Source organism: Aythya fuligula, chromosome 3 (assembly GCF_009819795.1).
Source record: "Aythya fuligula isolate bAytFul2 chromosome 3, bAytFul2.pri, whole genome shotgun sequence".
NCBI classification, from domain to species: domain Eukaryota; kingdom Metazoa; phylum Chordata; class Aves; order Anseriformes; family Anatidae; genus Aythya; species Aythya fuligula.
The window spans coordinates 88845738-88860237 of NC_045561.1; the positions used below are offsets into that span (position 1 = coordinate 88845738).

General features: G+C 33.4%; 1 protein-coding gene across 4 annotated transcripts in view; it reads right to left on the bottom strand.

Moving 5' to 3' along the window:
• The window catches only part of ADGRB3 (adhesion G protein-coupled receptor B3), a 464270-nt gene that overhangs the window by 184461 nt on the left and 265309 nt on the right, over positions 1 to 14500 (bottom strand). For all 4 annotated transcript variants that reach the window (XM_032183547.1, XM_032183546.1, XM_032183544.1 and 1 more), the window contains 2 exons: positions 5219 to 5365; positions 4416 to 4491 (listed from right to left, as the gene is read on the bottom strand). In XM_032183547.1, coding sequence (XP_032039438.1) covers positions 4416 to 4491; positions 5219 to 5365 — 223 coding nt within the window. The remainder of the gene's footprint in view (positions 1 to 4415; positions 4492 to 5218; positions 5366 to 14500) is intronic.

Sequence of the window (14500 nt, forward strand, 5' to 3'; positions counted from 1 at the left end):
CCTTCTCCTCCTCCTCTTCTTCTTCTTCTCCTTCTTCTTCAAGATAACAAAGTTTGATTAAGTAAAGACTTAGGAAGAATTTCCAGAGCCACTCCACCAGTGTTTGTTTGTTTGTTTGTTTGTTTGTTTTTCCCAGATATGAATTAATAACAATATTAATAAAATAGAGTTATTTTAGATAGCTGTTTTTTCTGTCAGGGTATATATTCTGAGTGTTTTTTGTTTGTTTGTTTGTTTGTTTTGGTTTGGTTTTGTTTGCTTGTTTTAGATATATATCAGGGTATACATATTGATTATATCTGAAATTAAATTCAGATTTCCGTTTCTTTTAAGAATGACTCTACACTGCTTAAGAAAAAATGAACTTACAAAGGCATGTTCCTGTCTCAAGACAACATGAAGGAAACTTTAGTTCAATTTTTTACTATTGTATATATTACAGAAAAATTACAGATGCTATAGCAGCAGTGCTACAAAGTAATATACTACTACTACTACTACTACTACTACTACTACTACAATGCTACAAAGTAAATATACTGTTTGAGGTTCTCCACCCTCAGTCTAACAAACCGCATTGGCTGACCTAGGGAAGATTAAGGGCTTTTTTGGCTCTACAGCATCCAACAGAGAGTGCTAGGAATGATGTTTCATATGGAGAAAGAGAACATTTCAGTTAATTATAGCAGGAAAAACAAGGTGGTTGTATAACTGGCAGGCAAAAAAAGCTTAGTACAGCAAAATTATTGATAATTTAATTGATCTTATTTGTTGAAGGAAAAGTTAAAAACTATCCTACTATATGGCAATATGCTGTGAATTCCTTCAGAGTGCCCAGGAGAATAATTATAATATTTTAAAATGAGTATTGTACTGAGAATCAATTTTCTTTGAATCTGACAATATTATGTGCATGTTCAAGGATGCAAGATATATGGAAATAATAGTCTACAGTGCTCAAAATATTAAATATTTAAATATTAAGAAAATATCTATATGACATTACAAGAAGAGAGCAATACAGAAAAGTAAGTATATTAGGGAATAGAATCATATATAGTTAGTTACTTGTGCATCGAAAGAAAGTAACTATTCTATTTTTCTAAGGAGGGATTTTTTTTAATATGAAAGTATTTTTTTTTTCCCTTCCTTAGCATTTTGTGTTAAATAATCCTGACAAATTCTTTGAATAATTTACACATACCAGTTGAATTAATTCCTTTTTTTCAGAAAGTTTTTGATTAATGTAATTGCTGAGTTCTCATCTCACACTGTGTTGAAATGAGAACTTCAAGACTTATTGTTAACAGACTCTATGCTAATAAAAACAAGAAAAATTAAGTCCATGTGCTAAAACAGTTAATTTTTGAGGTTATGAAATATATCATATAGTCTGTTTTAGATAATGAAATCCTCATTTTATTCACAGAACACCTGTGATGTACCAGATGGGGACTCTGTGACTAGGTGCTTTGAAAGCTTTCCCTTAAAGATACATAATAATATTCTGAGAGGTTTTGTTGTTGTTGTTTGTTTTGTTTTGTTTTGTTTTGTTTTAAGCAAAAATGTTCCTTCTGGTAATGAAGAAGCTTTCTAGCTTCGTAGTGCTGTTATTAATGAATGTATGGGAATGTGTTACCTCTGTTCTTTTGAAAACCACAATAAACAGGTTTCATATAATTAAAAATTTATTTTAGTTCCACCCTAACTCCAGCAAAAACTGAGAATAAAGTCCCATGGGAAATGCTAAAGCTTTCTGGATTTTCAACTGTGGCCAGTAGAAATCACCTCTTTTATCACATTTTCAAGGTGTAAATGGCCCTTGAACTCAAACACAAGACCATGTTATTTAATTTATCTTGGTTCATTGTTTTGTTTATCTTTATTCGCACCATTAACAAATTAAGTATCATTTTATTTAGAGCAGTATTACATGAGATATTTCTCCAAAATTTTTTTTGTTTGTTTTTAATTTTCACATTGTGTATGGCTACCATGCTTTTACACGTCATATAAAAACTAGATGTTACCTCCCTTCAAATTTTACAGTATTTGCCTCATACATTTTTCTGAAGAGTCTAATAGGGCAACAAATTCAGCACTAAACATGGTTACAACTTTTTTCTAATTCAGATTTATACCTGAATAAACATTGAAGTGGTTTGAATTGCTTGGAACTGTACAGCATTTGAGGTACTATTTTAAGGTCATGAGATCGAATTTTGAATATGATCACCATAGGCAAAGAAATCCAGCATGATACACTTTCCAGTGAAGTATGAGATGTAAGCTGTAGAAGTTTCAGTATAATTCCATTATAAATAGAAGTGGAGGGAAGTACTGAGGTGCTACAATCCTAACAAAGATGAGACTACCAGTACCCAGGAATATGGGTTGTATTTTTATATTACAGATTGATCACGACATTTATTCCTTATTCAAGAGAAAGTAATAGTGCTTCTTTCATTTTCTTGGGCCTCTGAGAATTAGATTAAAATAATACTGAAGATATTCAGAGGCAAGTAGGATATCTTCATATTTAAATTTCTAAAGACTTCATTTATGAATAGATACACATAGTATTAGACCATTTTGCTTTAGAAGCTCACAAAACCTCTCTATGAACTAAATTGTACAGGAAAATGGTCAATTTTGCTGTGGAAATCAGCAAGCAGATGAAAGTAGAACAGATAAAAACAACAAATTGGGAACTGAGATGAAAATTTCCGAAGTCCATAGTACTTAAGTAGCTGTAACTTTATGTCCCTGTTCCCTACTTCTTCTACTTGGGATACTATTGATTCTAGTGAAAATGTAGTAAGGCCTATAAATCTCAATTTTCTAGTAGATGAAATAAATGTATTTAACAATTGTTCATATGAACAAATATATAGCATTCAAAAGATCACACTTGCTTTCTGTAAATTAAAACTGTTGTCCTTTGTGAGCTGAAGATGCGTGATCATAGATTAGGGTTTGAAGGGTACACGGCAACCTCAATTCTTTCCTAGGTTTAGCAGATAGTCACTAATATCAGACAAAAAGGGCTAAATATGATAGCCATTTGGATCTGTTTATCTGAATAAGGGAGAAGATTTCTCCCACAGAAAATCTCCCACAAACATCACTTTCCTCCTGGCTAATTTCAGGAACTGGCACAGCAAATGGAAAGTGCTTACTGACATCTCAGAAGTAGATGAGCTGTCATTTACACCATGCCCTAGGCATAGATGTCTCTCGACAGCCCTCCCCAGGCTGCCAGGTGTCCTGCCAAGACATCACTGTTCATATTGGGATCTACCTGAGAAAGATTTCTATCCCCAGCACTGCAGCTCCTCATTGCACAGCACATTGCACCCTTACTGGGAAGGTTTGTTTCTTTTTTACTTTTTTTTTTTTTTCTTTTCTTTTGCCGAGTCTTTTTACTTCAAATGGAGTTTGACAAAAAAAAAACTTTTGTTTTTCCATCCTTTGTTTCAGCTCATGAAGTTTTGGTGAAATAGAGTAGGAAAGATGATCCAGTGATTTTCTAATTATTATATTTTCTATTGTGAGTTCAGTAACAGTGATTGTATTGCAATGCAACATGCACCAGTTTATTTTACTGTAAAAAAAAATTAAAAAAAATAAAAGACCAACTATCATGTGAAATAAGATACTAGTCATGAAAGATGAAATGATCTTAACCAGTAATTGAGAAAGGGAGAAATGTTTATTTCCAAATTGTCTGCCAGCAAGTACAGAATGGACAAAGTGAAACAGGAGACCTTCCTATTTCCCTATCTATGTGCATAGCCCTCCCAACCACAGTCACATGCATGTCTTATTTCTAAAATGGATCCTCACTATAACTCTCTTGTTCCTTCTGAATACAACTTATACTGAAAATGTACTTGGCATGTACTAGTAGAGACCTCTGTAGATCTGGTGCAGAGATGCTTAGTACATCGAGGCATTATGCTGTTGCTAGATCACTTGTACAGACCAGATCAACAACAGTTTGAAGCACAGTTATACGTGGCATTAACTTCTGTCAGCGTGCATACTTTGAAAGGAACATTTCCTTATTTAAGCTTAATGCAGAATATATAAAATATAAATTAAAACAATTTAATAAAAAAGCTATTTCCATCATACTAATGAGTAAACATGAAGGAAATATGCATGTATGCGTATTTTATGTGACATGTACAAATACATATATTAAATAACTGTAGAAAAAAATCTGTCATTGCCTTTACACAATCGATTTGATTGTTTGCTTTCATCCTGACATGTAGTGTAGTTATGATGCTGAAACAGATTAATTAATGTATGTCGTGGCTTAACCCGGCCAGCACTAAACATGACACAGCCGTTTGCTCACCCTCCCCCCTTTTTGGTAAAGGAGTATTTATGGTAAAGGAGTTTCTTACCTCAAAGTGGGCAAAATGAGTTCTAAATTTTTGTACAGCACTGCTCCAAGTACAAATACAGTTGATTCATCTAGTTCTAGAAAGAGTAAGGAAAAAAGTTTTTTAAACTCTGTCTCCCAAGGCTTGCTCAGCCTAAAAAACTGAATACCATTTATCATTCCAGTGGAAATTTCATTTTAAATAAACTATCATCATTTTGAATTATAACCTGGAACTCTGTCACAAAGATGTAGCACTTTCAGGAATACATCAAAATATTTAAACACTGAAAATCACATTTTCAAAAATCCATCACTATGGAATGACATTCATGACATCCATGCTAGTTCATCTACCTTTATAATGAAGTATCCTCAAAGATTGTCTTTAGCTTTTAATGAGTAGCAAGTAAATTTTCTGAAGCTACAGATCTGTACTGCAATGGCATTAGTAATTTGGATCTGAAGGTGGGGTAATTTGCCTGCTGAGCAAAATTTTGGTAACTAACCTTTGGTAAAAGTTAGGTTATCTTTTGGAATGACACAGTCTTCCAGGATGGAGAAGCATCAGGAGGTTCAGCAGAGCTGTGCTTCAGGCCACCTCATACCACCATAGGTATAGTGTCTTGAATTTCTTTAGCACTTTTTGTTCAAGATACTGAAATAAAGCCCCATCCTCTCTCTCTGGGATAAATTGTGGGTACAGTCTCTCTTTTAAAGAGGAATAAAATAACTAATTCCATATTATATAGTAGTCCTGTGAGACAAATATTCTGAGTTTCCTTGTTAAAGCCAACACAAAATTAAAGTACTGATATGCTTTACCTGTTGACATAGGGGTGAAGATATTTTTTGGAATGACAACCCTGTCTTCTGAATTTCGTGCCCAATCAACCATTCCTTTTCTTCCTTTCATGGGGAAATTGATGTCGGTTAGAACCGATGCAGCAGGAAGCTTCTGAATGCTAGCCACTAGTAAGAGAAATCACAAAATTAAATAAATTGAGTTTCATGCTTTAAACCATCATACGGCGATAACAGTACATTGATTAAAAAAAAAAAAAAAAAAAAAAAAAAGGTTTAATAATAAATTTCAAGTAGAGCAGAAATTTATAGGACATCAACCAGCAGTGAGTGTCATCTTCTGTTTATTATGCAGTTCTACAATGGATTAATTATGTGGCATTGATCCTATCACTTGTCAGCCAGACAAGTTAACCAGAATCTGGTTAACTCTCTTAACATGTATTTTTGAATGAACTAGCTTATACCCTGAAATTCACACATAAGGAATTGTATCTTCAAAGTAAATTCTAAAATGATTAAATGTGACAGTAAAAGGAGGATGCTGCAAATTGCTTTGGGAAACATAACTGCTAGATGCAGACTAATGAAGCAATAACAGAGCTTTTATTCCCTACACAGGCACAATTTCAAGATAGATCCATTCAAGAGATTCACATATTAAAAGACCTAATTGTTTCTACACAAATGAGAATAATGCAGTACAGCACATGATTTCTTCTCCTTGAAAGAATAATTCCCATTCTGAATTCTTAATTATATTTTTTCATCTAAAAAAACCCCCAAACTCCCCCAAAACATTACTATTATATCTGTAACAGATATGGAAAGAAGAAAGAGGTATTAAATCCTATAATAGGCAGTCTGAAATTTTGTTTACTCATTCTCATTTTCTTTCTGTTTTATCTGGAAATCATTTTTAGCTTTGTTGTGAAATCTAAGTACAGACTCCATGGCAAAACTGGCAGTGTCTACCAAGACTCAAATCACTTTTAAGGAACTGTCAGGGCTGCAAGTATTTACATACACAGAGAAATGACAAACAACACATTTGGAGCACTAGTTCCATTCTTAATGTAAGCCATGTTGATAATCATTTCCTGTGCAATGCTCTTCCTAATCAATTTATGATGAAGCTAATGTAGTTGGAAGAGTTTGGATATCAGGACTGTACTTTGATCTGTGTGATGATTTCACTTCCAGGACTACACCAGGGAGCTAAACATAAAGACAATGTGGACAACTATAAAAGCAATCAGAAGAGCAAAATTAAAGTAGAAAAACATTAAGTGTCTCATCAGTGGATTTTATTTGAAAGAAAACTGTAATTCAAAACCAAGAAATGAGGAAAATTAAGTTAACAACATTAGCTCTACAAATGTATTCCCTGATAACTGACTCTTAGTTCCAAATTAGACTGGTTATGCATTATAGAATCACATCGGTGAGGTGGTACTTGAGGTTATTTCAGGCTTTCCATTATAAAACTATCATCAGAGCTTTACAATTCTAGTTACAATCCCCTCTGGGCTGAAATTGGCAAATACATTCCCTACCCTAAAGGGATGGTCTTGTGAAATTTCAGGTGCTGTGTGGTGGGAGAAGAGTTCAGGTGTTTCTGAATTACTGGATCATAAAATGAATTACTTTCACATGCAATCAGTGGATATACAGAATATATTAACATTGTAAAAATTAACTTTTTTTTCCCCTATGTTTTAAATAGGGATATTCATCGTGTATCTAAGCACTACTCAGAACCAAAGATTACAAAATATTTGTGATAAATATCACAAAATATCATCACAAGACATAAACATATTTATATCTATATCTATTTCATCTATCTATATTGTCTCTCTATATAGACATATATTCCCATTCATGGTTCAGACAAGATTTTCTTCTACTCACAAACAGAAACCAAGAAAACAAAAGTGTCTGTAATTATTTTCACAGAAGACGGCACCTTTACATCCTGGAGATCTGTTTTTTTTTTGCATAGATAGAGAGTGCACACAGCACACTTAAAACAGTAATCGAAAGCGGTTTGCCAAAATGCTTTCTTTGTGCATTACTAAGATGCCTCTACAGACCCATGTAGATCACTAGGCCATTCTTTAGACACTTTGCTGAATGATTCTAATAACATGTGCCTAGTAATTTCATATAAGGCACTAACCTTTGTAAGGTAATTTACTGTACTCTAAGTAGAAGCAACTAATTCAGCCCATCATAACATGGCCAGGTGTATACATGAAACAGCATCATCTCTTGGGTGTCACTGTGAGTAGTATTTTAGTTTTAAAAGAAAGCTAATACTATTAAAGATTAATCTAAATCTCATCTCAGAGAGATTTTGAAGCATGACCAGCTATATTTCCATTGTAAAAAGTGGATTTGCTGTTCTCAAACTGTGTCTAAACACTAGGAAGCACCTTACTGTGCAGGGGGCTGAGCACTAGAACAGGTTGCCTAGTGAGGTTGCAGAGAATCCCTGCTTGTAGATCTTTAAAATTCATCTGGACATGGTCCTGGACTACCTGCTGTAGGTGTGCCTGCTTGAGCAGCGGGTTGGACCAGACAACCTCAACCATTCAGTGATTCTGTAACTCAGTTTTAATCTGCAATATGAAAATTGTTTACTTTGTTGTGAGCATAAAAAATCAATAAGCCTTTTAGAGGAGAATGTTTATAACTCAGGTGCCAGGTCATTCGCATATCAGCAGCTCAAATATTAGTTTCTTCTACAATTGTTATACAGATACATTAGACAGAATGACATCATTCATTTTGCACTTCATTGTTCCCTTTTTATGTAAGATTTGTATTAGAAAATGATGCTCCAAATGCTTGGACCTAAATGATTCAAGTCTGCAGTACCTGAATCACACAAGTACCTTTTTCTTCTCATTTTTGGAAAAACAAAAGTAGTACTTTTTTTTTTCTTTTCTTTTTAGATCACTTTACCAAAATGTAATGTCCTGAATTTGTGAGAACACTAGCCAATGAGGATATTTACAGGCACTATAGGAGGCAAAATTTTGGCCAAATTTTGCTTGTTTATTACACATGGAAGTTGTATAATACTGGAAATAATATTGATGAGAATATTAGTAAGAATGAAATAGTAAAATGTACAACAAAAAAAAAAAGAAAAAGAAAAAAGAGAAGAAAAAGGAAATAAAAAATGAAAATGGTCTAAGTAGAAAGTAAATAACATTTGCATGTGCCATTCTGAGTAAAAGAAGTTTAAATACAAAAATGTCCCACATATATCATATACAGCATCCATTATTCTCTCAACTACAAAGATATTTCAGTTAATGATATAATTTCTAATCTAATTCTTCTATTCTAATTTGACTATCTTGTTGAACTGTTTATGTTGAAGACTTAATTCTGAGAAGTATTGTTACTGACACTTCCCAGACTATTCTTACAGCTTACATGCCTTGTCATCAAACCTGATACTGCATTACAACAATGAAAATTCTCTTCCTTTTTATTTGTATTATGACAATTCGTATGATATTTCAGGTATAGCTCACAAAACAAAATTAAACAAAACAAAAAATAAAAGAAAATACAGTGCTTGCACTAACTGGGAGAAATTGAGTTGATGTAACAAGAAATAAAGCCACCCACAGACTTTTGGTGGTGGAAGATATAGAACCAGTAGAGAAACTTATTTCAGAGTAGAATATATTGCATTCTTTCATTTTTTTTGGACAGTCTATCTTGTTTTGGCTCCTGTGTACCTTCAATTACAATTGTAATATTCGTTCCAAGGTTAAAAATATAGAAGCAGGAAAACAGAATTTCATTCAGGGTATACATGTATATTTAATATTTGAAGAATTTAGGAAGTAAAATATAATGGGTGTATTCAAAAAGCAACACAACCTTACTTCTTAAAATTTAAGGTGAAATTTATATAGCTTAGACAGAAGAAAACCTAGCCTAGAAATAAGCAGGAAGACAGGTGAAATAGCCAGGCTTTTAGAATTTTTGAATATTCATTTGATGCACATTGGTACAAACTATAAGACAGTTTTTCAATTAAACAGAAGAACACATACGCATTTGATGATTCCATAATAATTACTGTTTCAGAAAAATCTCTTTAAGTAGTTTAGTCTAATCAATTTAGGGATTGCTTTGACCCTTAATTGATTCCTTTTAATATCCCTTACAAATGAATCACCTTTAATCCATTTTCATGCTACAGTTGCAGACAAGCTTTTCAACAGCTCTACTGAAAATTTCAGAATAGGCTAATACTAACTGTTCTTACATGCTGAGTAAAGTAAAATCTCTTTGGAATTGATTAATGATTACTTATAGGAATGGAAAATTTCCTATGACTATCCAAAAAAAGCTGATTATATGAATTATACTTGAACAATATTTAAGTTGCTTATTTAAAGCAGCGTGAAAGGGGTTAATTAATGTGTCAAGAAAATTCTGAGTGAAATAAAAATTGTGTAGTTCTAATATGCAAGTCCTTGTAGATAATGGTCTAGAACACAAGAGCTGAAATGTATTGCTATGATCCCTATAACTGTGAATGAGTTGAAAGCTGCCTAGTGTATCTTCTAGTGTCTGTCTACTCATCTGGACTGATAAATAACTAAAGATAAAGAAACCAAATAAGTGGCATGAATCATATTCCCTTTTCTTTCCCACACATCCATTAGCCTCCTCTCCTGAAAAAAACAAACAAACAAACAAACAAAAAAAAAACACATTTGAGAATATCCCCCGTGAATAATATTAATCACTTTAGAAGAGGAAATCAGGTTCATTGAAAAGCATAAAAGAAAAATGACTGGATGTTTGCTCATGGACTAAATGCAATTTATCTTTCATACTGAAGATTTAGGTTTTAAAAATGTATCTCAATCTAAATTAAATATTTTAACCCTATCCTTATCAAAGGTGATAAATTCTGATTTTAAAACCTGTAGAAGAGATGCTCAAAATCTGAGCCTTAATCTTGTAGCATTCATGTATTTTCAAAAGATGATAAAACACTGGGTCAGACTCTCTCTTCTCTAATTAGTGATAATATTTTGGCATTGTTCTGCTTTACAGCACAGTAGCTATGTTGATCCCTACTCTACAATCTCTTAAAATATAGAGGAATAGGCATTAATTATTTTACAAGGCATCAGTACCTTCACAGAGTAAGAAAAACAGATAAATAAATCTATAGGGTTAGCACAAATTCTCAACTTCTACTTAACACTCCCTATCAGAGCAAGAAACAAGAACTCTGAATTTGATTGAATTTCAGCCACAGGTAACAGGGAATGGCTTAACATCTTAACAATATTGTTTGCTCTTTTCCTGTCCTTTTTTGACTTTCCATTGGCAGCATACTAGACATATATATTACTCAGCATTTCACAAACTTGAATTCACCACACAATAGGTTTTGACTTTTCAAACAGAAGATATTATACTGCCCTTTCAGGAGTGCTACTGCTAAATTTATTTCTGGGTAAAATACTCATTAATAGAACTGCCATTGTGACATGTTTGGAAAAGAGAATACGAAAGGATATTTGTGTTAGAATTCAAAATACTGAGTATTTCTGAAAACCTCTTTATTAAGAAGAATCTACTAGAATCATATTTATACATTTTGGATTTTTTTTTTTTTTCCTGTTGACCTTAAATGTAAAACCTTTGTTTTTTACAGAAAAAAATAAACTCATTCAAGTCACCTCATGCTGTATACAGAGGGAACAAAGTCTTGCTTGGCTTATTATCAAAGTGCCAGATGGACATATTAAAGATGATATTCATAACAGATTTGTTCTATCCACTTAAACCTCTTCATTTTAAAGACATTCTGCAACAAACACAAGCTGTGAAACCTCCTTCTCAAGGAGACCAATTTGTGGTTCTCCAGATTTGCTACAGACCTCTGCATCTGAGCAGGCTTGATGATCTCCTTTAAAATCCTTCTCTCTTTGCACAGAAAATCCACCAGAGCAGTGGAACAGGCTGCCCAGGGAGGTTGTGGAGTCTCCTTCTCTGGAGATATTCAAGGCCCATCTGGACGCCTACCTGGGCAGCCTGCTCTAAGGAACCTGCTTTGGCAGGGGGGTTGGACCCTTTTGAGGTCCTTTCCAACCCCTTCAATTCTGTCATTCTGTGATGATCAGTATAATATTTAGGACAAGTTAGGAAACAGTATAATGTCAGGCAATTATCAGGATATATTTAATAAACTCAGATTTCTTCTGCCATTTATATAATTATATTAATTAATATATAAAAGGCACACCTGGCAAGCGTTTCCTTTTGTTTTTTTTTTTTTGTACTTTTGATTTTCAGTACTAACTTATGCATTTCACTAAGGACTATACTAACAACTAAGGACTATACTAATTTCAAAGACTCATGAAATATCACATATGCATACGCAGTCTCTTAAGTAGTTTCTAAGTGCACATTTGTTATAATGAAAAATCTGGTTTGATTAAGTTAAAATAGGTAAAGCAAAAGATTATAATTCTTCTTTTTCTAAACTTTTCCTTTTTCCAGATATGGAAATAAAAATGGAAAATAAAAAGTAAAAGCTTAAACATTGATTAAAGCATTAAGAGTTGATGTTATGGACAGTAAAATCTTTCTTCAAAAAAGAGATGATTCTGAAAGATGGAAATTATTAAAGTTCATTTCCTTAGAAAGAGTATATAAAAATATCATTGTTTCACAGAATTTGGCCATTTTCCAGATGCTACTTCTTCATGTCTCTGCAGGAAAACAAAAGTAACCTTAGCATTTTTATAGCAGAATCATTATTACTATTCATTTGCTATTAATTATTACTGTAATATGAATATGGCTATTTGCAGCTGGCCCATGTGTTGGATAGAGAACAAAAGCATATTTAAATTTGAAAATCTGAATCACAATTTTGAACAAAACCCAGTCAAACTAATGAAAATGTAAAAAAATAAAAATAAAAATTATGAGCAGTCAGACAAAAAAAAAAAAAAGTTCTCATGGTAAATTCTATGCTCCATGAAATAAGTGGTTATTCAGATAAAATTTTTCAACATTGTAGAAGGCTGCATTTAATTAACTAGAAGGCAATTTCATTTTCTGGGAGTGATATTGAGGAACATGAAGGCATGAACAGCCAAAGAAACCCAAAGCCACATCCAAGGCATTTGTGCTTCTAAAACAGCTTTATTATTTCTCACTCCTCTCAATATTATTCTGTATTCATACTACTAAGACTAAGGTCTCCCTTAGCAACTCCTGCCTTGTCATAAGGCACTTTTCAAGGAACTTTAAGACTCAGCATAAAGCAAGACAGATCAAGGCTGATGTACAAGGTCAAATTGACATTTAAGGGGATGAGTTTTAATGTTATAGACATAAAAGTGAGTAACATGGTAACAATGAGGGGGCTAGGCCAACTGCAGCATTATTTTAGATTGACTGCACAGGGAACATGTAGAAACCAATCAGTAAGTGACAAGAAATCACTAAATGACAAGAAAAAATGTCAGCACTAGTGATTATAGCTGATAACAAGGGAAAAAGAGAGTGAAACTGAAGATAATGTTAAGATAAGTGAGCTTAGAAGTTCATCACCCTTAGAAGGGTGATGAAGCTGGCATCAGAGAAGGAAGATGAGCTGAGAGAGCGAGATATATGTTTACATATAATATATATATGTAATATATATATTATATATGTAATATATATTATATACAGATATATTATATATTATATACATATATATTATATATGTTATATATATATATATAAAATAAATATGTTTATTTATCAGGTTTACTGATGACTAGATAACCACTAAGATATCTTAAAACGCAGGCAAAGAGGACATTAAAGAGGACAAGAGATCAGTTGGGGGAGCACAGATATGAAAATCATTAAGCAGGAATTGACAAAAGTATTCCTGCATGATTACATTCCTTGGGGAGATGAAGAGCAAAGGTAGAATGATTGCTTCCCAGAAGCAGCAAATTGAAGCAAAGGAAAGATGGCCATTGTCTAACCTCTGGGGAAATGATAACCAAAACTTATCATTCAGAAAACTAGAATGATGTGAATTAACTTACAGAGGATATTGAAATGTAATATGATAGGTGAATTCTTGGGCATGGAGTTAGATTTTATGTATAAAAGCCACATAGAAAGGATAAAAAACAAACAAAAAAAACCATGAATCAGTATACGTTTCTAATCACAGCTTTTTGTAACAGATTGGACATGGATCTCTACTATATTTTATTACTGAACAGCTTTTTTATCATACAAGATGTCATCTTGAAGTGCTTTCAGATAAAGCTATGAGCATTATCAAAATTGAGAGAATTATAAATGTTCCTGACATAGACTGTTGGAACATTATTTGTATGGAAATGGCTGGTGTACCCTAAAAGGTAGAGCCTTCTTAAAAGCCATATCTGTAAAAAAGTATGTGGAAGAAATGTTTGCAGATGGCCCCTTATTTTTTCTGCAGCATCTATGTCCAATATTTAACAATGTTGTGTTGTCTGGTCTTTGGATCCAGACCCTATCCGCTCTGCTTAAGTGGTAACTTCAGTTGCCTTTCTCAGTTTTAATATATATGCTATAGTTTCACAAGAGGAGAATAGCCCTCTTTTTATAATGTTGTAATTCATAGCAGTGTACTAAGGGGTACAAAAAAACCCAAACAGAGTATCTTCAAATACAAACTCTAGCAGGGACACATATCTCCTGAACACCCAAAACTTCTTAAGCACTCTAGAGATAAAAAAGCACCATGGTCCTGTAGAACATAAAAAGAAACAGCCAAGAAAAGGTGGGGGGGGGGGGGGGGTGAGGGGGGGAGGCGTTGAATTGCTAGAAAGCAACAGAAGGCTAGAAAAGGTAGAAAAGGGTAAAGGAAACACATAGCATAGCCACAACACATGGATATGCTGAGGTGCAAAACGGTAGAGGACCAGATCTTGGAGGACAGGAACAGTCCAGGTTTACCCAACTAGGACCAAACTCAAGTGGAGTTGTGCTAAATGACTTCAAATTGCAGTATGAAGATACTGATGAAAGCGTGGATTTGTCCATCTCCATTTGAGCAGAAAATTTCACTGGGAATGTTCAAATTTGTCCATGTGCTTTCCCAAAAGCGTTCCAGTCAGAACATAACAATGCTTTTTTTATGCTTAGGCTCCATTAAATTTGAAAAATTAGACAGAATAGCAGGCAAGATCCTCACAAAGATCAAGCCTGCAGCTATGTCAAGTCTGCAGCCTCAGAGCTTAGGTA